Source organism: Coregonus lavaretus (assembly GCF_964263955.1).
Source record: "Coregonus lavaretus genome assembly, chromosome: 2".
Lineage (NCBI taxonomy): Eukaryota > Metazoa > Chordata > Actinopteri > Salmoniformes > Salmonidae > Coregonus > Coregonus lavaretus.
In genome coordinates this window covers 31,367,417-31,392,240 of record NC_139989.1, presented here as the reverse complement: position 1 = coordinate 31,392,240, position 24,824 = coordinate 31,367,417, and the positions used below count along the sequence as shown (strand labels likewise).

The 24,824-nt window shown below is 44.7% G+C and overlaps 1 protein-coding gene across 1 annotated transcript in view; it reads left to right on the top strand.

The window, feature by feature from the left end:
- Positions 1-2,860: 2,860 nt before the first annotated feature.
- LOC311102168 (serine/threonine-protein kinase TAO2-like) overlaps positions 2,861-24,824 on the top strand; it is a 32,707-nt gene continuing 10,743 nt past the window's right edge. The window contains exons 1-16 of the mRNA XM_084143412.1: positions 2,861-3,290; positions 7,214-7,354; positions 7,553-7,624; positions 7,839-7,940; positions 8,021-8,066; positions 8,220-8,316; positions 10,891-11,004; positions 11,173-11,264; positions 11,747-11,840; positions 12,120-12,201; positions 12,343-12,510; positions 13,414-13,620; positions 13,804-13,932; positions 14,419-14,655; positions 14,829-14,957; positions 18,271-18,474. Of these exons, the coding sequence (XP_083999538.1) occupies positions 7,223-7,354; positions 7,553-7,624; positions 7,839-7,940; positions 8,021-8,066; positions 8,220-8,316; positions 10,891-11,004; positions 11,173-11,264; positions 11,747-11,840; positions 12,120-12,201; positions 12,343-12,510; positions 13,414-13,620; positions 13,804-13,932; positions 14,419-14,655; positions 14,829-14,957; positions 18,271-18,474 (1,905 nt within the window). The 5' untranslated portion in view covers positions 2,861-3,290; positions 7,214-7,222. The remainder of the gene's footprint in view (positions 3,291-7,213; positions 7,355-7,552; positions 7,625-7,838; positions 7,941-8,020; positions 8,067-8,219; positions 8,317-10,890; positions 11,005-11,172; positions 11,265-11,746; positions 11,841-12,119; positions 12,202-12,342; positions 12,511-13,413; positions 13,621-13,803; positions 13,933-14,418; positions 14,656-14,828; positions 14,958-18,270; positions 18,475-24,824) is intronic.

Genomic DNA, 24,824 nt, shown 5'->3' with positions numbered 1-24,824 from the left:
CAGTCTGCATGTTTAAGTTACCATGGCAGTTAGTAAAAATGTGAAGACCAACAGGCTATGAAAAAGTTATTATTTTGTAACCTCTTTTTTTAAAGAACATACGTAGTTCATACACAGCTTTATTGCATTTAGTCACCCCGCTAATTTGGCAATTGAAAGCCATGACCGTTATTACCTTCCTCAGGGAACGGCCTGCTGATTTCAGGGTGCCATGTTGTTGTTTTTATGTGCTGCTCTAGAGCTCAATGGCCCAGCAGACTAACCTGAGGACAGGGGGAAAGACTCATGTTAGTTTTTTTATTAAAGTCTGGGAGACTGAGGGAGGAGAGGGCATACATTTTGAAGTACAGTGAATCCAACCAGTGACCCTTGATTATATGCTATATCAAAGACATACGGACAGCAATAATGAAGGTTCTATAAGTATACTATTACGAGCGGAGCCTAGTTCTCTGTGCTCTGGAGAGATCGTAGGTAGTTGGCCAGAAGGCTCTGGAGGTCCTTGGATTATTCTCTCTTTAGCACCTGGAGAGGGATGTATAGACGTCACAGGAGGTTGGTGGCACCTAAAATTGGGGAGAATGGGCTTGTGGTAATGACTGGAGCGGAATCAGTGGAATGGTATCAAATACATCAAACACATCGTTTCCAGGTGCTTGATGCCATTCCATTAGCGCCGTTCCAGACATTATTATGAGCCATTCTCCCCTCAGCAGCCTCCTGTGATAAACGTACTGAGTGTGAATGAAAGAGCAAGAGAGTTAACATGTAACAAGTATTACATTGTTGATTTGAGGACTAAGGGGGCCTTCAAATCAGACAGGGATGCGTAAAAGACACAGCAACTCAATGGGAGGAGTGTGTTGGGGGAGGACCTAGCATTGTGTTGCGATGTCCGTCAGAAAAGTTGCATAGACGTATACATTGAAAACGTAGAGCAGTGTTTCTCCTCACCACACCGCTGCGTCGGCCATTCCATTGGTCCTTAAATGAAATCTCCACCCATCTGGGCCATGCAAAATGAACTCGCCCAGTAAGAGGGGAAGTTACAGACATGATACAACTTGAACCACAGAGTAAGGCGGCCTTCAAATCAAAATGCATATAACCCATGTACGACGCAGCGGTGTGGTGAGGAGAAACACTGCTCCTCAACGGAACCTCCTCCATTTCAACCAACAATGCAGAGATAGGAGTAGTTTGAAATGCCCCACAACACAACCTCAGCGCCCTTGCCTGTGCGCATGGCTGCGATGAGCTAAGCTGGCCTTGCGCTATGGTTAGAAATTGCGGGGGGCATTAATCATCTCACCCTGCAAGGTGTCTGTTGGGAGAAGCATGGGAATGGGGAGGAGAGGGAATTGGAGTGAGAAGAGGTAGGCCAAGCTATGCGACCTAAGTGTAAGAATGGGGGGAGGAGTTGGGAATGGGAGGTCTGGAAATGGGGGCCCCTGTCTGCTGGCCGTGTGTTCCTCGATGGCTGTTGCCAGAGCCTGATGTTGACATGACCATTCTTTATGTAATAAGGGCTGAGGACTGCGGAGAGCCTTCTCTGGTGGTTGAGGCCCATCTGCGGTGGGCCTGGGGTCCCTACTTGTGTATTTTCACAGATTTATCAAAGGATCCAGGCAGTGGGAGAGCAGGGTTTGGGATGCATGTTCCCCGGTTTTGGATACACTAGGGGAGGCGGCTGTCTGATGGAGTGTCAGTCTTCTCTGCTGAAATGCTAGCACTAGTGTAGGCATTGGTATGGGTGGAAGAAGTGGGGCCTAAAAGGGTAATTTTGTGTTCAGACTCTGCTGATAGTCTGGTTGCGCTGAGAGAAGGGAAGTCAAAGGCACGCCCAGATAATATAGCTGTTGATGACTCTTTATAGGGTTGGGCAGAAAGGGTGTAAGGTAGGTTATTTTTTTTAGCAGACACTCTTATCCAGAGCGACTTACATGAGCAATTAGGGTTAAGTGCCTTGCTCCAGGGCACATCAACAGATTTGTCACCTAGTCAGCTCGGGGATTAGAACCAGCGAACTTTCGGTTACTGGCACAACGCTCTTAACCACTAAGCTACCTGCCGCCCGGACCTGATAATATAGCTGTTGATGACTCTTTATAGGGTTGGGCAGAAAGGGTGTAAGGTAGGTTTTCTGTTGGTCCCAGCTCATGGTGGCGAAGGCTGCTTTGAAGAGCGAGGAGGTAGATGTGGTGGTCCCGTTAGGGGGGATGGAATGTAGGAGCATCATATCAAAGGGGTTGACCCAGGAGTGTCAACGTGAGTGGGCAAGAGAGGAGCAGGGTAGGTAGTTTTTCTCTATCCAGAATTCTGTGAGGAAGGGCAGAAGGTATCTTGGGAGGGAAAGGAGGAATGTGGTTCTGTTGACAAGGCTGAGGTTGGGGCATTGTGGATTGGGACGTGGGTTATTGCTAGTGGGGAAAAAACAAAATGGGAAGTGTGAGGAATGTGGGGAGGTAGAGACTGTGAAGTATGTTGTGTTATATTGCAGACAGTATGGTGAGGATAGGAGGATTGGAGGATATTCTTTGGTGAGCTGACTGTAACGTGTAACCACATTTTTGCTTGTAACTATTTTGGCCTCAAATGACAGGCAGAGCGAAATAGCAAGTTGTTGTGGTTTCTTTAGTCCACCTGCTAGATATTTAAGTGTGTATTTCACTCTCCAGCCTGAAAAAGGCAGCAATACGCATTACAGCGTCTAGTGTGCCAGAAACGGACAAGAAGAAGAAGAAGAAGACACCCACACAGATAGAACAATGAGATGTACTTATAAAAATCTTTGACACCAATGGGCGTTACTTCCGGTTTTCGCATGGCTCCCGCCCCACTCACAACCATCTTGTTTCTTTTTCTGAACAAAAAAAAGGTGTGAGACAGAAAAACACTGACGGGGGAGAAGCATATTAGAAATTGTAGAAACTTGACGGAAAGACGGATGTAGCGATACAATACGATATGAATGGAAGGGGAGCAGGCGAGGTGGAAGAAGACCAGCCGCACCCCGTACTCAGCTAACGTTAGCTAGTAGCTAGCCAGCCAGCTAGTGGCTAACCAGTTCGGGACGGATTAAGTAGCTAGTCAGACAGCTAGCTAAGCTAGCTAGCCTAGGAAATTGAGAACAAATCAAATACATCGTCGGATGTCTGTGAGAATGAAATCGATGACAATGCATCGTACGTCGATTTGAGACGCCCCATTGAAGAGACCACCGCTACTAGCTACAGGGATTTTATTTTTTATTTTTTTCTGTAGCTAGAGCGGGATCATAACAAGCCGTGGTAAGTGTTGCAATTTATTGTCAACAATGATGGCTAGCTAGCTAGCCGGCCAGTGTAGCGCTAGTTAGCCAGTTTGCGAATCTGGCCTTAGCGTGTATTTAGCATCAGAATAGGTTACATATCAATTGACTGGCCAGCTAGCTAGCTAACCAGCTAACTGACATTGCTGGCAAGGCACAGCTAACTAGCTTACTAAACTAACGACCGTATGGTGTTTGCAGACATCCATAGATGGCTAATTAGCCATCATGCTAAACTTAAGTCAGCTGACAGTGACATGCCTGAGCCCAAAATATTATGTATCATCCTAACTATGACAGTCTGATGTGGATAACTAGCTAGATAGTTATCTCAGTGACCACACTTATTTGAGCATACACTGACTTGTACACGTGTAGTTAACAAAGTTGAAAGTGAGTGAGACTCATGCATGGCGAGGCGAGACTTAGGTTGAAAATATATCCCATCTTCAACCTAGTGCGAAACCCGGGTTCGAACCCCGTCTGTCACACAAGACTCATTACATGGCATGATGACATAGACATAGAATGAATTACACATTATGGTTTTATTGTAGCCAAGCATTCCATGACCCGATTCCTTCTTCCATAACTAGTTTGTCTAGCTACATGGCTAGATCAGATCATGTTTGTGCTGTCATGAGCAATTCCCTTATTTGAATGCACAGTCCCCCACGTTAACTTACCCACAGTTCAGCTGCTAGCTACCTACTTTACTACGATTCACATCACACTGTAAAAAGGGTGAATACATACAGGAACAAAACAGGGAAAAATAGGGAATGGAAATTAGTGCAACATTGGAGAATTGGATCAACTTCAAACCAAAAATATAGGCCATAAATCCACGTCAGCGGCAATATCTCCCTAGTGTTTATTACTTGACAACACCTATTGGTGATATGCTCAGTGCAGCCACTGATGACATCGCAGATAACTAGATCAAGATGTAGGTCTTCTGTGCTAACATGAGTCTTGAATTGAGCACCAATAGACTGTTATTGTGTAACAGAGCGTAGCATATTGAATATTTGACCCTAAAGTCATGGGTTTGGTTCACTGGATTTCTATAAAGACCATACAGTCCATATAATGTACAGACATGGCTTGTCCTTTTCACCCCCCCCCCCCCCCTACACACACACTCTTGCACTCTCACATACACTTGTCTCTCACACACATTATTGTAAAGGGTTTGTTTAAAGAGAGCATCCCAAGCCCAGTGGAGGCCCTGGGGCGATGTCTTGATGCATTCACTCCAGACTGAATCACTGGAGCTGGTTACGTTAGCTCTGCTCTTTCCTCTCCAGCGTTCACACTCAAAACCAACCAAGACCTAGACTTAGGCATTTATCCTTTCTTTATTCCTTGAAGTAGGCTAATCACTGATCTCACATGACATGACTGGAGAAATCATCACGGTGGAAGGCCATGCCCGCACCTATGCAACCATGTGAGATCAGTGATTATTTCAAGGAAGGGGAGGGAGAAAGGAGGATGCATTTGAAGAGTGTTAGAATAGGCCCCTAGGCAAATAGGGACTTGGCTGTTTTTAACGGGATAGTTCACCTCCAAAATCTTCATTTGTCAGGTGGTTAGGCTACATGTCATGATATTCCACACCATATGATGTAGCCTATTTGCAAATCTATTAGAAATCTGCAGGCCAGACATCAATCTTATATGAATGGGAAATATTGGTGCCGGGTAAATCCATTTGAATTCAATCACTTTTTGACAGCATCCCTTTTTGATTTAAACAAAACATGTTTGCCCGTGGAAGATTTGGTCAGAAAGTGACTTGTTGGACCTGAATGCCAAAACATTCAGGAGATAAAGGTGCTCAAAGTTGACCCATTTTGCATACCCCATACCATGAGACATCCATGTCTTCATCACTGGAAAAGATGAACAGTTGAATTTGCTGTCATTTAAAAGCTTACAAACATGGTTGTCAAACTATTTAATATTTATTTAAAATATATATATTAAATGTTTTAACCATTCACTTCAATTATCTAAAAACGCGTAAACTTTAATAAACAATTTAAATAATCATATGTTGTTGCTTACTTTACATACTTCACAGCGATTTATATGGTACAATGATTCCCTGCACTATTCATTGTTAGTTTTTTCACATAAACTTAAATTGAGCGAACAGTGTAGAATTTTATCAACCAGGAAATTAGAGCGATTTCCACTAGATAACACAGCCACAAAGTCAGACCAGCTTTCCCAGTTTGACAACAGACGCCGCTCCGGAGGGAGAAATCAATAGGCGAGTATTCCAGCCAATCACAACACTGGCGTGTAAGTAATACTGTGAAACACTATCAGTCCACAATCACTGCAGATATATTATGGGCATTTTCTGAAATTACAATGCAAAAATAAAAATACAATCCTATGTGTAGCACCTTTTTTAAGTTGTTATAAGTAAACCATGTCTTCTCTCTCACAGCACTTTGATTTACACTTAGACAGAGTGACTGTGTTTTATATAGTGTGTGTGCACATGCCATGGCGAGCTGTAGTGAAAGTTTGTGTATCCATCACCATGATATGGGGGGCGGCAGGTAGCTTAGTGGGTAAGAGCGTTGTGCCAGTAACCGAAAGGTCGCTGGTTCTAATCCCCGAGCCGACTAGGTGAAAAATCTGTCGATGTGCCCTTGAGCAAGGCACTTAACCCTAATTGCTCCTGTAAGTCGCTCTGGATAAGAGCGTCTGCTAAATGATTAAATGTAAATGTAAATGTATATGGACGCTAGCTCTCTCTGCCGAGGTTGAGACGAGTTATACATTTTTTATATGGGTTTGTTATTAAGTGTACTTTGTGAGAACTAACCTCTCTCTTTCGGTTTCTCTCCTCTCTCCGCACTTGTTCTCTACCTATCTATTTCTATACCCTTCTTTACTCCTGTCTCTCTCTACCTCTATTCCCCGACTCTCTCTCTGCCTCTATTCCCCGACTCTCTCTCTACCTTGTCTCGCTTATTTTCTCTTCCACTCTCTGTTCTGTCCCTCTCGCTTTATTTTCCCACCATATCCACCTTTCTCTCTTCTTCTCTATCCCATCTGTTTCTCCTCACCCTCACTTCTCCACACCCTCTCTTCTCCACACCCTCTCTTCTCCACACCCTCTCTTCTCCACACCCTCTCTTCTCCTCACCCTCTCTTCTCCACACCCTCTCTTCTCCACACCCTCTCTTCTCCTCACCCTCTCTTCTCTATCCCATCTGTTTCTCCTCACCCTCTTTTCTCCTCACCCTCTCTTCTCCACACCCTCTCTTCTCCACACCCTCTCTTCTCCACACCCTCTCTTCTCCACACCCTCTCTTCTCCACACCCTCTCTTCTCCTCACCCTCTCTTCTCCTCACCCTCTCTTCTCTATCCCATCTGTTTCTCCTCACCCTCTCTTCTCCTCACCCTCTTTTCTCCTCACCCTCTCTTCTCCACACCCTCTCTTCTCCACACCCTCTCTTCTCCTCACCCTCTCTTCTCCTCACCCTCTCTTCTCCACACCCTCTCTTCTCCTCACCCTCTCCTCTGTATCCCATCTGTTTCTCCACACCCCCTCTTCTCCTCACCCTCTCTTCTCTATCCCATCTGTTTCTCCACACCCTCTCTTCTCCTCACCCTCTCTTCTCTATCCCATCTGTTTCTCCACACCCTCTCTTCTCCTCACCCTCTCTTCTCTATCCCATCTGTTTCTCCACACCCTCTCTTCTCCTCACCCTCTCTTCTCTATCCCATCTGTTTCTCCACACCCTCTCTTCTCCTCACCCTCTCTTCTCTATCCCATCTCTTCTCCACACCCTTTCCCTCTCTCTGTTTCCTCTCCCTCTATCTCCCTTGTCTCCTCTCTCTTTCCCTCCTAATTTTCTCCCTCTGTCCACCAGGCCCTGGCTATGCCCTCGAGTGTGCGGGCGGGCAATCTAAAGGACCCGGATGTGGCTGAGCTCTTCTACAGAGATGACCCCGAGAAGCTTTTCGCTGACCTCAGAGAGATCGGCCACGGCAGCTTCGGGGCGGTCTACTTCGTAAGGGAACCTAATATTGGGGGGAGGGGAGTTTTGATTAAGAAAGTGTTTGTGTGTGTTTGCTTTCCTTATCAACGTGTGTGACAAGGTGTTTTGAGAGTTTGTATGAGCCAGAACCTCTTGTTATTGTTTTCAGTATTTGAAGGTTTGAATGGAGTGTGTGTGCGTGACTGTCCTTCTCGATGCTGTGTCCGACAGGCTCGAGATGTGCGCAACAACGAGGTGGTGGCCATCAAGAAGATGTCCTACACTGGCAAGCAGTCCAACGAGGTGAGCCAATGCAAGTTGATGAATAGAAACGGATGTGTTAGTGCTTGGCTGGAACAAAAGCCTGCACACTCAGGACCAGAGTCAGAGAACCCTTACATAGGCAATTCAAGAATGGCTTAGACTTGTCCCTAAACAATCTACTTTTTGTCTATTTTCATGATTCCCTGTGGCCTGGTGTTTAGTATTAACCCCTGCTCTCTCTCGTTCTCCTCAGAAATGGCAGGATATCATCAAGGAGGTGAAGTTCCTCCAGAAGCTCCGTCATCCCAACACCATCGAGTACAGAGGATGCTACCTCAGAGAGCACACGGCATGGGTCAGTATTAGCAGTGTGTGTGCCCCCAGTACACTATTTGAGTGTCTGTACTAATAGTCCGTCCCCCCTCTCTCCCTCAGCTGGTGATGGAGTACTGTTTAGGCTCAGCCTCCGATCTTCTAGAAGGTTAGTACACCAGGGAAACAACTTTTGAGTTTTAAGGGCATTTAGCATGTTTTTGAAGCTCTGTATATAACTAGACTCTCTCTCTTGCCCTTGCTCTCTCTCTTGCTCTCTGTCTTGCTCTCTCTCTTTCTTTTTCTCTAACTCTCTCTGTAGTTCACAAGAAGCCACTACAGGAGGTAGAAATAGCTGCAATTACCCATGGTGCACTGCTCGGCTTGGCCTATCTTCACTCCCACAACATGATCCACAGGTAATGTTATAAAAAAGATATGCCATTTAGCAGACACTTGTTTTTGTTGTTGTTGTTTTTTTTACATCTACTGCAACCTCTTGGTCTATGCCACTGTATTGTCCATACGCTGTCACTGTGCAGTGTCTTAGAGCAATTCTGGCCGTTCAATTCCAGTTCTGTTTTCACTGCTATGTCTTTCAGTCTCTCATCATGCGTTTCAATAATCATTCCATTGTTTGGATAATCATTCCATTGTGGCCTTAATAGCCTGGGCCCATATTCCCGATAGCGATGGAACTCAGGCCTACGAGTGTTTTAACCTTGCATCTTTCCTACAACGGCCGAAGATGTAACATGCGTTTTCGTTGGAGCGTGTGTCATCACTGATAGGATCGCAAGAAAAGGAGCGCTGCTCTCGGATCAGCTTTCTCCATTCAAATATTTCCTTAACATTAATTATTTCACAATACTGACGCAATCAGAGAGAGAGAGAGATATTACCACCTACGGCTGCAAATATTGAGGCAGCTTATTCTAATGTTTGCCCAATAAAAATGCTATAAATCACAGATTTGGCACATCATGCAATATTTTGAGACAAGTTATAGACAGTAGCCTACAAGTAGAAAAATAAAACTCAATTGATTGAACATGAAATGTATTTCAATATGATTGAAAAAAGGCCTATCGCTTACTGTTTATATTTTTGTGCAGTCATCTCGGTTTTCATCTGAAGCATCTTTTTATACTTTGCTTGTTTGTATCAATTGCAAAGACATTGGCAACTTTGTATTTGTAGTCAACATTGTTCTGAAGTTTTCGCGGTCACAGAGAGACGGGTAAACCATGTGATTCTTTTTAGCGGAGTATTAAGTGATTCGGGAATGCAAAACAGCATGTAATGACACAATTAGCTGGTCTGAGGTAGGCGTTAGATTACGAGCGTTTTCAAGTACAACGTTAATAACGATCGCTTGCCGATTTTAACGATGCTCCTATGAAGGTTCTAACGATGAACTTATAGCCTTAAGATGCTTTTGGGAAACCGGATCCTGGCATCTTCTATACTATAAATGCTATATAGGGTATGTCACCCTCGCAAAAGAGGTTTCTAGCCTTAAGGGTCTTTCCTGGTTTAGGGTTAAATCAGGGTTATATATAAATTTTTTAGGGGGTGGAAATGATCATGGGTTAAGAAAACACTCCAGGCCACTATTGAACGTCTACAATTGTATAGAAAGTATGCAAAAATTATAATGGACCTACACTACCGGTCAAAAGTTTTAGAACACCTACTCATTCAAGGGTTTTTCTTTATTTTTACTATTTTCTACATTGTAGAATAATAGTGAAGACATCAAAACTATGATATAACACATATGGAATCATGTAGTAACCAAAAAAGTGTTAAACAAATCTAAATATATGTTATATTTGAGATTCTTCAAATAACCAGATGGGATGGCGTATTGCTGCAGAAAAATCTGTGGTAGCCATGCTGGTTAAGTGTGCCTTGAATTCTAAATAAATCACAGACGGTGTCACCAGCAAAGCACCCTCACACCATAACTCCTCCATGCTTTAAGGTGGGAAATACACATGCGGAGATAATCCGTTCACCCACACGCGTCTCACAAAGACACGGCGGTTGGGACCAAAAATCTCAGATTTGGACTCCAGACCAAAGGACAGATTTCCACCGGTCTAATGTCCATTGCTCGTGTTTATTGGCCCAAGCAGGGCTCTTCTTCTTATTGGTGTCCTTTAGTAGTGGTTTCTTTGCAACAATTTGACCATGAAGGCCTGATTCACACGGTCTCCTCTGAACAGTTAATGTTGAGATGTGTCTGTTACTTGAACTCTGTGAATAATTTATTTGGGCTGCAATTTCTGAGGCTGGTAACTAATGAACTTATCCTCTGCAGCAGAGGTAACTCTGGGTCTTCCTTTCCTGTGGCGGTCCTCATGAGAGCCAGTTTCATCATAGCGCTGATGTTTTTTGCGACTGCACTTGAAGAAACGTTCAAACTTCTTGAAATGTTCCGTATTGACTGAACTTCATGTCTTAAAGTAATAATGGACTGTCGTTTCTCTTTGCTTATTTGAGCTGTTGTTGCCATAATATGGACTTGGTCTTTTACCAAATAGGGCTATCTTCTGTATACCCCCCCTACCTTGTCACAACACAACTGATTGGCTCAAACGCATTAAGGAAAGAAATTCCACAAATTAACTTTTAAGAAGGCACACCTGTTAATTGAAATGCACCTGTAATACAAAGAAAAACCCTTGAATGAGTAGGTGTTCTAAAACTTTTTGACCGGTAGTGTGTGTATATATATTTTCAAATAACTGGCCCGCAAATTGATTTTGACAAAAAAATCGGTCCCAAAAAAATCTGTGCGGCCCTCCGTAGAATTTCTAAATCCCGATGTGGCCCTTGAGCCAAAAAGTTAGCCCACCCCTGCATTAAATTAAATGTTCAACGTCGTTATCTCTGCACTGTCAACGTTAACAATGTGTTACCGTTGTGTTAACATTGTCAACATTTTTTTTTGTCACTTTGTGTTAACATTGCTCCTCTCCTCTCAGGGACGTGAAGGCAGGGAACATCCTCCTGACAGAGCCTGGCCAGGTGAAGCTGGGAGACTTTGGCTCTGCCTCCATTGTTGCCCCCGCCAACTCCTTTGTAGGAACCCCCTACTGGTGAGGAGCTAGAACTGTGGACTGTTCAATTCCTTGAGGGCCAAAGTACTTGCGGTCCTCTCCCGTGAATCTACAAATCCTCCCCCACCCCCTGCCCTACACACAAGGGATGGTTCACTCTTTTTAACCAGTGGCTGATTTTAAAGGGATGGTTCACTCTTTTTCCAGGATGGCTCCGGAGGTGATCCTAGCGATGGACGAGGGTCAGTACGATGGCAAGGTGGACGTCTGGTCTCTGGGCATCACCTGTATAGAGCTGGGTAGGCATCGCCACGGCAACAAACTATTCAGTCTCCATGGTACTGTAGAGAGGGAATGCCGCCCTTTGACACTACATCAAGAAAGAGATAGATTTCAGAAGTTAAAACTATCAATGTAGTATAATATAGGAGATATGAAGGCGTCTTGGCAAATGGCTCCACAGTGAACTTTGAACCCAGGCCCTCAGAGTGACCCCTGTCTAAGTGGTCTGACCAAATCCCTAACCCCTGGGAGTTGGGAATAGTCTATGTTGTGTCTGTTTGTCACGACATTGTTACTGGGATTTAAAAGACTCAGCGCTAAGCTGCTTTGGCTGTTAGCTAACATGTCCTCTCTCCCTTCTCTCTCTCTATCGCTTGGTCACTTTCTCCCTCTCTCTATCTCCCTTTCCTTCTCTCACTTGATCTCTCTCTCCTCTTCTTTTTCTACCCTCTCTCTCTCTCTCTCTCTCTCTCTCTCTCCCTCCGTTGTCTCTCTTTAGCGGAGAGAAAGCCTCCTCTGTTCAATATGAATGCAATGAGTGCCTTATACCACATCGCCCAGAACGAGAGCCCCATCCTAGCGTCCAATCACTGGTGAGCATCACTCTCCCCCTCTTATCATGCACAATCTCTCCTTGTCTGTCCATTTTTCTTTTATCTCCTTCTCCCTCTTTCTCCCTCATGCACATCTCTCCACTCACTTATCAGTCTGTCATTCACCTAACCCACTCTCTTGCTTAACTCCTTTTTTCTTGATCTGTCCTTTACATCACTGTCTCGTTTGTCTCTTAACTCTCTCTTTCGCTCGCTCACCAGCTCTCTCTCTTTCTCTGTTTTCTCTCTGACTGTACTCTCTTCTCTCTCGCGCCGCAGGTCTGATTATTTCCGTAACTTTGTGGACTCCTGTCTGCAGAAGATTCCACAGGACAGGCCTATCTCTGATGTGTTGCTCAATGTAAGAGTGCAACACACACACACACACACACCTCTTCCTCGTTCCTCCTCTCTTCCTCAATTTCTCTCTCTAACTCTTTGCACTCCCTCTTCCCCCACCCCCCCTTTCTTCCCTTCCTTCCCTTCCTTCCACCGTCTGTAGCACCGGTTTCTGTGTCGTGAGCGTCCCCTGACGGCGGTGATGGACCTCATAGCGAGGACCAAGGACGCAGTGCGGGAGCTGGACAACCTGCAGTACAGGAAGATGAAGAAGATCCTCTTCCATGAAGCCCAAAACGGACCCACCCCAGAGGGAGGAGAGGAGGAGGAGGTAGGGGCTCCCCCCCATGTTAGTAAGGCCCATAATGGACCTCCTCTGGTTGTAGGGTGGGGAGGAATACTTTCCACTCTGTCATTTCGGTTAGTAGTGTGGAGTAACTACAATGTTGTTGATCCATCCTCCGTTTTCTCCTACCACAGCCATTTAAATTCTAACTGTTTTAAAGTCACCATTGGCCTCATGGAGAAATCCCTGAGCGGTTTCCTTCCTCTCCGGCAACTGAGTTAGGAAAGACGCCTGTATCTTTGTAGTGACAGGGTGTATTGATACACCATCCAAAGTGTAATTAATAACTTCACAATGCTCAAAGGGATATTCAATGTCTGCTTTTTTTATTTTTACCCATCTAACAATAGGTGCCCTTCTTTGCAAAGCATTTGAAATCTTCCTTGGTCTTTGTGGTTGAATCTGTGTTTGAAATTCACTGCTCAACTGAGGGACCTCCAGTAATTGTATGTGTGTACAGAGATGAGGTAGTCATTCAAAAATAATGTTAAACACTATAATTGCACACAGTGTATCCATGCAACTTATATGACTTGTTAAGCACATATGTACTCCTGAACTTATTTAGGCTTGCCATAACAAAGGGGTTGAATACTTATTGACTCATGACATTTCAGCTTTTCATTTTTAATCAATTTGTAAAAATGTCTAAACGATTTAACTTTGATATTATGGGTTATTGTGTGTAGGCCAGTGACACAATCTCAATGTAATCCATTTTTAAATGCAGGGTGTAACACAACAACATTTGGGGAAAGTCTAGGGGTGTGAATACTTTTTGAAGGCAATGTATCTTATGTTAACTTTCTGTCTCTGCCTGTGTGTCTCTCTCTCTGCCTGCCTGTGTATAACGTCTCTCTTTTTCCTCTCTCCCTCCCTCTCACCCAGGAGGCGGAGCAGTACCTGCTGCGTACGGGCACTGTGGGCAGCATGGAGAGTTCCCAGTCTGTGCCCAGTATGTCCATCTCCGCCAGCTCCCAGAGCTCCTCGGTCAACAGCCTGGCAGACGGCTCCGACGACAGCAACGAGATGGCCATGATGACCGAGGGAGAGCACACAGTCACCTCAAACTCCTCCATTATACACCGCCCTACTGTAAGTCTGAGAGAGGTGTGTGTGTGTGTGTGTGGCGTGTGCGCTAGAGAGAGAGAAGATGGTGGTGTGTGTATGTATGTGGTAAATATGTCAGGTTTGTGCAATTGTCTGTGTTTGTGGACATTAATTAAACTTCCCTCTCCTTCTGAATTGTCTCGCTCTCTCCTTGTCCCCCTCCCCCAGGGTCAGGATAATATCTATGATGACCCATACCAGCCAGAGATGGACCAGCAGCAGCCCTCGTCAGCCGCCCGCCGCAGGGCCTACTACCGCAACCGGGACCACTTCGCCACCATCCGCACGGCCTCCCTGGTGAGCACATCCCCAAACCCCTCACTCTGACCCAACCACTAGCACAACCGCTAACCACTCTCTCTGACATGACCGCAAACGCTAACCCCCAAACCTCTCTTTCTCTGATACGACTGCTAACACAACCCCCTAACCCTTCTCTCATACTACTATGAACGCTTGTTTGTTTTCTTACAATTACTTTGCCTGAGCTTGATTGAGTTAGCCTGCGGTCCAATGGAACAGTCCCACAACTGGAAACCACGCCCATCTGTCTCTCCAGACAGACTCAATCAAACGCTCAAAGATTTCAGATACTATTTGAACCTAGGTCTGATTGACACCACCCATCTGTTTCTCCAGGCAGGCTCAATCGAAAACTCCGATTTCAGATACTATTAAGACACATTCCCTCTCTCTTTCCTCCCCTCCCCTCTCTCTCTCTCTCTCTCTCTCTCCTTCCCACTCTCTCTTCCCTCTCTCTCTCTTCCCTCTCTCTCTCTCCAGGTGACTCGTCAGATCCAGGAACACGAGCAGGGCTCAGCGCTGAGGGAGCAGATGTCCGGCTATAAGAGGATGAGGAGGCAGCACCAGAAACAGTTGATGGGCCTGGAGAACAAGCTGAAGGCTGAGATGGACGAGCACCAGCTGAGACTAGACAAAGAGCTGGAGAACCAGAGGAACAGCTTCGGAGGGGAGGGGGACAAACTGGGCAAGAAACACCAGGCCATCCTGGAGAAGGAGGTGAGGGATGGCGGGACTGGAGGAAAGGAGGAGGTATGGAGGGGTGGAGAACCAGAGCTTCGGAGGAGAGGGGGTCAAACCGGGCAAGAAATAGGGAAGGAGGACTGTGGAAAGAGGAACAAAATGTGTTAGTCTTCTCCCTTCACCCCCCCCCTCTCTCTCTCTCTCTCCAGACCAAGGCAGCCCTAGCTGAGGAGAAGAAGTTCCAGCAGCATATCCTGAGCCAGCAGAAGAAAGAGCTGACCAGTCTACTGGAGTCTCAGAAACGCCAGTACCGCCAGCGCAAGGACCAGCTCAAAGAGGTACAACCTTATTCCAACCACACGACTACCTTATTCCAACCACACGACTACCTTATTCCAACCACACGAGGTAGTCGTCTGGTTGGAATAAGGTAGAGGGTGGGTCAGTCACATGGGACTGACCCACCCTCTAACTCTTCCCCCTATTGTTTTGATTGGCTTGTGTCACCCTCTAACCCAGGGTTCCCCAACTGGCGGCCCGCAATTTTTCAAAGAAGATAAAGAAAAATATGTTTTTTTATATATTTTTTCTTGTTGCACATAGGACTGTAAAAATAGCAGGAAATAGGCTCCAGGTTATTATTATTATTATTATTATTATTATTTAGAAATCTTTTCCCAAGTAGTCCCACGCATAATAGAGAAACAAGTCATCATATACAAATGTAAGCAAGGTTTGAAATTATGTTTTAATCAAATATTGTATCTGTTTGGGCTTCTTGCGGTTAATTTACAGTCTACAAATTATTTGTAATTATGTTCCGGCCCCCCAACCATCCGCTCAAGAAAGAAAACGGCCCCTGGCTGAATCTAGTTGATGGTCCCTGCTCTAATCCTTCCCCATGTGTTGTTTCTACTAGGAACTGAATGACAACCAGTCGACACCTAAGAGGGAGAAGCAAGGGTGGCTGTTGTCAGCCTTTAACTAGGGGTGTGAACGTTTAAACGAAATTGGGATCCTTAACGTTACGAAAAAATCCCTAAGGGGAAAACAATTGTTTAGTTTTTTCCCCCACAAATTTGTTATCACAGTGCAGCTGGCTCGTCTGCTCTTTCTCTTCACTAATGATACAAGTGTGTGTTCAGTCTTCAGTCTGTTCCCCTAGCCTGTTCATTGATGATAGTCCCTGCTTTACTGAAGTTTTTTTACTGCAAGAAATTGTGAAATACAGCATTCCATTGCAAGATAAAGATTTTGATTGCCGATAGATAGGCCTAGTGCGCGGTTCTGACTCCGTCTGTCTGGACCTGCCTATACTGTGCCCCTACCCTCTCTCTCCATCCCTATACTGTGCCCCTACCCTCTCTCTCCATCCCTATACTGTGCCCCTACCCTCTCTCTCCATCCCTATACTGTGCCCCTCCCCTCTCTCTCCATCCCTATACTGTGCCCCTCCCCTCTCTCTCCATCCCTATACTGTGCCCCTACCCTCTCTCTCCATCCCTATACTGTGCCCCTCCCCTCTCTCTCCATCCCTATACTGTGCCCCTCCCCTCTCTCTCCATCCCTATACTGTGCCCCTCCCCTCTCTCTCCATCCCTATACTGTGCCCCTCCCCTCTCTCTCCATCCCTATACTGTGCCCCTCCCCTCTCTCTCCATCCCTATACTGTGCCCCTCTCCTCTCTCTCCATCCCTCGCTAGCTTGCTATGGAAGATGCAGGCAGCTCGAGATGATTTGATTGACAGTTCTGGTCGCCTAGTGATGGATGTTAGTTCCGCTTCAGAAGCGGCATTCCTTTACAGACAAGTAAAATGTCTGTTCAGTGGCACTTCGAAAAACTATCTCCAGAGAAGGTTTTGTGTCGGCATTTAAAAAGCCGTTGTGTACAGTCGTGGTCAAAAGTTTTGAGAATGACACAAGTATTGGTCTTCACAAAGTTTGCTGCTTCAGTGTTTTTAGATATTTTTGTCAGATGTTACTATGGTATACTGAAGTATAATTCCATAAGTGTCAAAGGCTTTTATTGACAATTACATTACGTTTATGCAGAGTCAATATTTGCAGTGTAGTCCCTTCTTTTTCAAGACCTCTGCCATCCGCTCTGGCATGCTGTCAATTAACTTCTGGGCCACATCCTGACTGATGGCAGCCCATTCTTGCATAATCAATGCTTGGAGTTTGTTAGAATTTGTTGGTTTTTGTTTGTCCACCCGCCTCTTGAGGATCGACCACAAGTTCTCAATGGGATTAAGGTCTGGGGAGTTTCCTGGCCATGGACCCAAAATGTCGATGTTTTGTTCCTCGAGCCACTTAGTTATCACTTTTGCCTTATGGCAAGGTGCTCCATCATGCTGGAAAAGGTATTGTTCGTCACCAAACTGTTCTTGGATGGTTGGGAGAAGTTGCTCTCGGAGCATGTGTTGGTACCATTCTTTATTCATGGCTGTGTTCTTAAGCAAAATTGTGAGTGAGCCCACTCCCTTGGCTGAGAAGCAACCCCACACATGAATGGTCTCAGGATGCTTTACTGTTGGCATGACACAGGACTGATGGTAGCGCTCACCTTGTCTTCTCCGGATAAGCTTTTTTCCGGATGCCCCAAACAATCGGAAAGGGGATTCATCAGAGAAAATGACTTTACCCCAGTCCTCAGCAGTCCAATCCCTGTACCTTTTGCAGAATATGGCATCCTCGCTGCCCTTCTTGACACCAGGCCATCCTCCAAAAGTCTTCGCCTCACTGTGCGTGCAGACGCACTCACACCTGCCTGCTGCCATTCCTGAGCAAGCTCTGCACTGGTGGTGCCCCGATCCTGCAGCTGAATGAACTTTAGGAGACGGTCCTGGCGCTTGCTGGACTTTCTTGGGTGCCCTGAAACCTTCTTCACAACAATTGAACCTCTCTCCTTGAAGTTCTTGATGATCTGATAAATGGTTGATTTAGGTGCAATCTTACTAGCAGCAATATCCTTGCCTGTGAAACCCTTTTTGTGCAAAGCAATGATGTCGGCACGTGTTTCCTTGCAGGTAACCATGGTTAACAGAGGAAGAACAATGATTTAAAGCACCACCCTCCTTTTTAAAGCTTCCAGTCTGTTATTCTAACTGAATCAGCATGACAGAGTGATCTCCAGCCTTGTCCTCGTCAACACTCTCACCTGTGTTAACGAGAGAATCACTGACATGTCAGCTGGTCCTTTTGTGGCAGGGCTGAAATGCAGTGGACATGTTTTTTGGGGATTAAGTTCATTTTCATGGCAAAGAGGGACTTTGCAATTAATTGCAATTCATCTGATCACTCTTCATAACATTCTGGAGTATATGCCAAATTGCCATCATAAAAACTGAAGCAGCAGACTTTGTGAAAATTAATATTTGTGTCATTCTCAAAACTTTTGACCACGACTGTACCCTTACAGACAGACAAACATGCCGTAGCCAAGGCGCTCTCAAGGGTATATGACTGCGGTACATATAACTTAATTGCCCGGGCCCTTAGCGTTCATACATACATAATAGGACCATTACTCTGCATTGATGTGAAATTTGATGAGCCATTTGTCACATCCCTACCTTTTTAACCCTTCCCCCTGTGTTGTAATGAGTGGCTGGTGTCACCCTCTAACCCTTCCCCCTGTGTTTCTACTAGGAACTGAATGAGAACCAGTCGACCCCTAAGCGGGAGAAGCAGGAATGGCTGGTGCGTCAGAAGGAGTGTCTGCAGCAGCTGCAGGCGGAGGAGGAGGCAGGGCTGCTGAGGAGACAGAGGCAGTACTACGAGCTGCAGTGTCGCCAGTACAAGAGGAAGATGCTGCTGGCCCGACACAACCTGGAACAAGACCTGCTCAGAGAGGTATTGTAGGACCTATAGTATAGGTATATTACAGGGGGAGATTGACCTGCTCAGGGAGGTCTAGTCTCGTCCACCAGCCGGCTCTCTCTCTGTCAAACCATCTGGTTTCACAGCGCCTCAGAACTGAACTTAAATCAAGTTGAATGGAAGCTTATGGCAGGAGCGGAAAAACAGCCGCCGGTTTTAATTGGCAGATCTCTGTCCATCACAATCTAGCATAACCCTTAGAACCTCCCCCCAACATTATGGACTTCAAGCAGAAGTTATTTAAACAAAGAAGTGAGTTTGGAAAATCTGATAGTACGCATCTTAGAAATGTTTTTTACATATAAACTTTATATGCCTCAAATCAGAATCAATTGGGCTTCCCAAAAATACTATGGCTAATGTGATAGAACATTTATTTTGATTGGCGATTTATCGCAATTTTTCAAAGTCACATCTAATACAACTGTTGCCTCGATTTAGAGCCACACGTCATAGTCGTGTGATTTGCTCAGAATTTGAATTGATTAGGTTTGGGCGTTATCCATATTTTCATATCGTCATACCATCCTTCTCTCATCCCGGGATTTACGGTATTACCGGCTTAGTGCACAAGGGGGCGCCAAAAAACACAAAAGCCCATTGGGTGTCTATTACTAGAATACTAACAAAATGTGTACAAGTAATAGCAAATTTCCATGGAGGCTGCTTGCTAAATATGCTAACGAGCGCAAATGAAAATAAATGAATTGCAAAGACAGGCAATCCAGGACATAAAGTTATACATGTATAGGTATGCGCTACCGAATGTCATTTTTGTTAAGTTTGGACATTTACAAGCGAATGTGAATGAGAGACGTGCAAATGCACAAAGTTTTGAAGCATGCTTGTCTGAAGGAAGAACAGTACTAGCTTTGAAGCAGCGCGTGTACACACTGTGTCTGTGTGGAGTCTGGAGTTGCTAGGGAAACGGGCCTGCTGGCTCTGCTTGGAGAAGATGGGGGAGGAGCTGAGAACAGAGAGGAGAAAAAAACGCAAGGAGGGAAGAGTTAGCAGCTGTACAAAACACGGCAGAAAGATAACACTATGCTGCCACGTGACCTTATTAATTCAGCCACTTAGATAGCTAGCGAGTTTAACTTAGGGGTCGCGTTAACGAGAAAAAGCTTGCTGTATTTTGTAACTGCAGATCTAAAATGCTTCTTATTGTAATTTTTGCTCGGCTTCAGTTGCACTTCATCACTCAGATGAGTTCACGAAAAGGCATTCTATCAGCAGACAGTGCAATGACTGATGTGGAGCTACTTTTCTCTGCTACTTTTCTCGGTGTAGGCAGCCTACTTTTCTCTGGTGAAATATTAACTTTAAGTAAAACATAAGGAAATGTAGCTGGCTACATTCTTTCTATGATAAACATTAGAAATAGGATGGCCATGCATAGTTTTTGTAAAATATACCTTATTCATTGTAAGCTCATTTACTTGTATGGCTACCACTGATGACAATTAAGCAAATTTTTGCTGAATGTGTTGCGCTAATGTATTTTCTGTGAAGGAAAACTATAGTTGAATGTTCCTGATCAATCTATTGAAGAAGAAAAAAAAAACTTACTTTTGATATAAAACGCGACCCCTGTCAATACGCAGCTGGACTCACCTGATCCCGCTTTCTCTCGTTGTGCTATTTACAAACAAACACGTGACTGGCACAACTGTTCTGGAGATCTACGGTAAGCTTCATAATGTGACAGGTGAAATTAAGAACGCGATCTGCTTTATATCTTAACGTATTGCACAAGTTGACTGCAAGTATTTACTTAAAGTATACTGAACAAAAATATAAACGCAACATGCAACAATTTAAACAACTTTACTGAGTTACAGTTCATATAAGGAAATCAGTCAATTGAAATACATTTATTATGCCCTAATCTATGGATTTCACATGACTTGGCAGAGGCGCAGCCATGGGTGGGCCTGGGAGGGCATAGACCCACCCACTTGGGAGCCATGCCCACCCACTGGGGAGCCAGGCCCATCCAATCGGAATTAGTTTTTCCCCACAAAGGGCTTTATTGCAGACAGAAATACTCCTCAGTTTCATCAGCTGTCCAGGTGGCTGGTCTCCTGTGCCAAATTCTCTGAAACGACTTTATGGTAGAGAAATGAACATAAAATTATCTGGCAACAGCTCTGGTGGACATTCCTGCAGTCAGCATGCCAATTGCACGCTCCCTCAAAACTTGAGACATCTGTGGCATTGTGTTGTGTGACAAAACTGCACTTTTTAGAGTGGCCTTTTATTATCCCCAGCACAAGGTGCACCTGTGTAATGATCATGCTGCTTAATCAGCTTCTTGATATGCGACACCTGTCAGGTGGATGGATTATGTTGGCAAAGGAGTAATGCTCACTAACAGGGATGTAAACAAGTTTGTGCACAACATTTTTGAGAAATAAGCTTTTTGTGCGTATGGAACATTTCTGTGGTCTTTTATTTCAGCTCATGAAACATGAGACTAACACTTTACATGTTGCGTTCTTGTTCATTATAGCTACAAATATAAAAATGTATTGAAATAGTTTCAACAGTTTTGACACTATTGAAAAACCATCCCGTGGCTATTTCCAAATACCCAGAGATACGGTATACCGCCTAAGCCTAATTAGCATGTCATTCAGTAAATCCACACCCCCTAAATTCCAAACAGTCCCACACTGTTACCAGGCTCAATGCGCCAGCAATTCGAGCCTGGGGACGAGGTTAAGCCTCGCCCAATCCACCCCTACACCTTACGCCCTAGACACTTCTGTTCTATTTCGTTGTTTTATATATACAGTGCCTTCGGAAAGTATTCAGGGACCTTGACTTTTTCTACATTTTGTTAGGTTACAGCCTCATTCTAAAATTGATTAAATTGTTTTTTTCCCCTCATCAATCTATACACAATACCCCATGATGACAAAGCAAAAACTGTTTTTTAATTTTTTTTGCTAATTTATAAAAAATACAAAACTGAAATATCATATTTACATAAGTAATCAGACCCTTTACTCAGTACTTTGTTGAAGCACCTTTGGCAGCGATTACAGCCTCGAGCCTTCTTGGGTATGCCACTACAAGCTTGGAACACATGTATTTGGGGAGTTTCTCCCATTCTCTGCAGATCCTCTCAAGCTCTGTCAGGTTGGATGGGGAGCGTCGCTGCACAACTATTTTCAGGTCTCTCCAGAGATGTTTGATCGTGTTCAAGTCCGGGCTCTGGCTGGGCTACTCAAGGACATTCAGAGACGTGTCCCGAAGCCACTCCTGCGTTGTCTTGGCTGTGTGCTTAGGGTCATTGTCCTGTTGGAAGGTGAACCTTTGCCCCAGTCTGAGGTCCTGAGTGCTGTGGAGCAGGTTTTCATCAAGGATCGCTCTGTACTTTGCTCCGTTCATCTTTGCCTCGATCCTGGCTAGTCTCCCAGTCCCTGCCGCTGAAAAACATCCCCACAGCATGATGCTGCCACCACCATGCTTCACCGTAGGGATGGTGCCAGGTTTCCTCCAGATGTGACGCTTGGCATTCAGGCCAAAGAGTTCAATCTTGGTTTCATTAGACCAGAGAATCTTGTTTCTCATGGTCTGAGAGTCCTTTAGGTGCCTTTTGGCAAACTCCAAGCGGGCTGTCATGTGCCTTTTACTGAGGAGTGGCTTCCATCTGGCCACTCTACCATAAAGGCCTAATTGGTGGAGTGCTGCAGAGATGGTTGTCAAAACTTTCTAAAAACCTGTATTCGCGTTGCCATTATGGGGTATTGTGTGTAGATTGCTAAGGAAATAGTTTTATTGAATCCATTTTAGAATAAGGCTGTAACAACATAACAAAATGTGGAAAAAGTCAAGGGGTCTGAATACCTTCCGTATAAAAGTTTATAACGAAATTGTGATCCTTAACATTAAGAAAAATCCCAAACGAAATTTTTTTTTGCAGTGCATTTATCACAAAACATATTGTTTTCTGTGTTGTAGCCTAATTAGATTATAGGCTATAAAGGACTGGGGGAAGTGGTGTAATTTAAAGGTGAAATATGCAGGAATCGCTCCGCCATTTCCTGGTTGCTAAAATTCTAATAGTTAGCCTAATTTCAGTGTATGTGATAAAACAAGTGCTCAGTGTAGAGAATCCATTGTACCATCTAAACCGCTGTGAAATATATTTTCAATAACCAAAAATATAGTATTTTCAGTTGTTTGAAACAAGTGTACAGAACCGAAAGTAAAAGACTCAAAAACAAAACTTTAAGAACGGGAAGCATAGAAATGGCACACAGAACAGATCTACCGCTTCTTAGACTTGCTTTCAATGAGTGACAGATCTATACCACATTTCTATGTGAATTTGGTCAGGCACCCAAGAAGTTACATATTGTAGCTTTAAATAAAACCAGAGAGAAAGAGGCTAACTTTAAGCTGCTAGGGATATTCAATGTCTGCTTTTTTTACCCATCTACTAATAGGTGACCTTCTTTGCGAGCCATTAGGAAGCCTCTCTGGTCTTTGTGGTTGAATCTGTTTGAAATTCACTGCTCGACTGACGACCTTACAGATATTTGTATGTGTGGGGTACAGAGATGTGGTAGTCATTCAAAAATCATGTTAAACACTATTATTGCACACAGAGTGAGTCCATGCAACTTATGTGACTTGTTAAGCACATTTTTATATACAGTACCAGTCAACAGTTTGGACACCTACTCATTCAAGGGTTTTTCTTTATTTGTACTATTTTCTACATTGTAGAATAATTGAGATTCTTCAAATTGCCACCCTTTGCCTTGATGACAGCTTTGCACATTCTTGGCATTATCTCAACCAACTTCACCTGGAATGCTTTTCCAACAGTCTTGAAGGAGTTCCCACATATGCTGAGCACTTGTTGGCTGCTTTTCCTTCACTCTGCCGTCCGACTCAACCCAAACCATCTCAATTGGGTTGAGGTCGGGGGATTGTGGAGGCCAGGTCATCTGATGCAGCATTCCATCACTCTCCTTCTTACACAGCCTGGAGGTGTGTTGGGTCATTGTCCTGTTGAAAAACAGGGCGGCAGGTAGCTTAGTGGTTAAGAGTGTTGTGCCAGGAACCGAAAGGTCGCTGGTTCTAATCCCTGAGCCGACTAGGTGAAAAATCTGTCTGTGCCCTTGAGCAAGGTACTTAACCCTAATTGCTCCTGTAAATCGCTCTGGATAAGAGTGTCTGCTAAATGACTAAAATGTAAATGTATTCCCACTAAGCCCAATGCTGTGGTTGCCATGCTGGTTAAATCACAGACAGTGTCACCAGCAAAGCACCATAACACCACCTCCTCCATGCTTTACGGTAGGAAATACACATGCGGAGATCATCCGTTCACCCACACCGCGTATCACAAAGACACGGCCGTTAGAAGCAAAAATCTCAAATTTGGACACCAGACCAAAGGATACATTTCCACCGGTCTAATGTCCATTGCTCTCTTCTTCTTATTGGTGTCCTTTTAGTAGTGGTTTCTTTGCAGCAATTCGACCATGAAGGCCTGATTCACACAGTCTCCTTAAAAACAGTTGATGTTGAGATGTGTCTGTAACTTGAACTCTGTGAAGCATTTATTTGGGCTGCAATTTCTGAGGCTGGTAACTAATTAACTTATCCTCTGCAGCAGAGGCAACTCTGGGTCTTCCATTCCTGTGGCGGTCCTCATGAGAGCCAGTTTCATCATAGCGCTTGATGGATTTTGCGACTGCACTTTAAGAAACTTTTAAAGTTCTTGAAATGTTCCGTATTGACTGACCTTCATGTCTTAAAGTGATGATGGACTGTCGTTTCTCTTTGCTTATTTGAGCTAATATCGACTTGGTCTTTTACCAAATAGGGCTCTCTTCTGTATACCCCCCTACATTTACATTACATTTTAGTCATTTAGCAGACACTCTTATCCAGAGCAACTTACAGTTAGTGAGTGCATACATTCTTTTTATTTTTTTCATACTGGCCCCCCGTGGGAATCGAACCCACAACCGCCATGCTCTACCAACTGAGCTACATCCCTGCCAGCCATTCCCTCCCCTACCCTGGACGATGCTGGGCTAATTGTGCGCCGCCCCATGGGTCTCCCGGTCGCGGCCGGCCCACGACAGAGCCTGGATTCGAACCAGTATCTCTAGTGGCACAGCTAGCACTGCGATGCAGTGCCTTAGACCACTGCGCCACTCGGGCCCTACCTTGTCACAACACAACTGATTGGCTCAAACACATTAAGAAGGAAAGAAATTCCACAAATTAACTTTTAAGAAGGCACACCTGTTAATTGAAATGCATTCCATGTGACTACCTCATGAAGCTGGTTG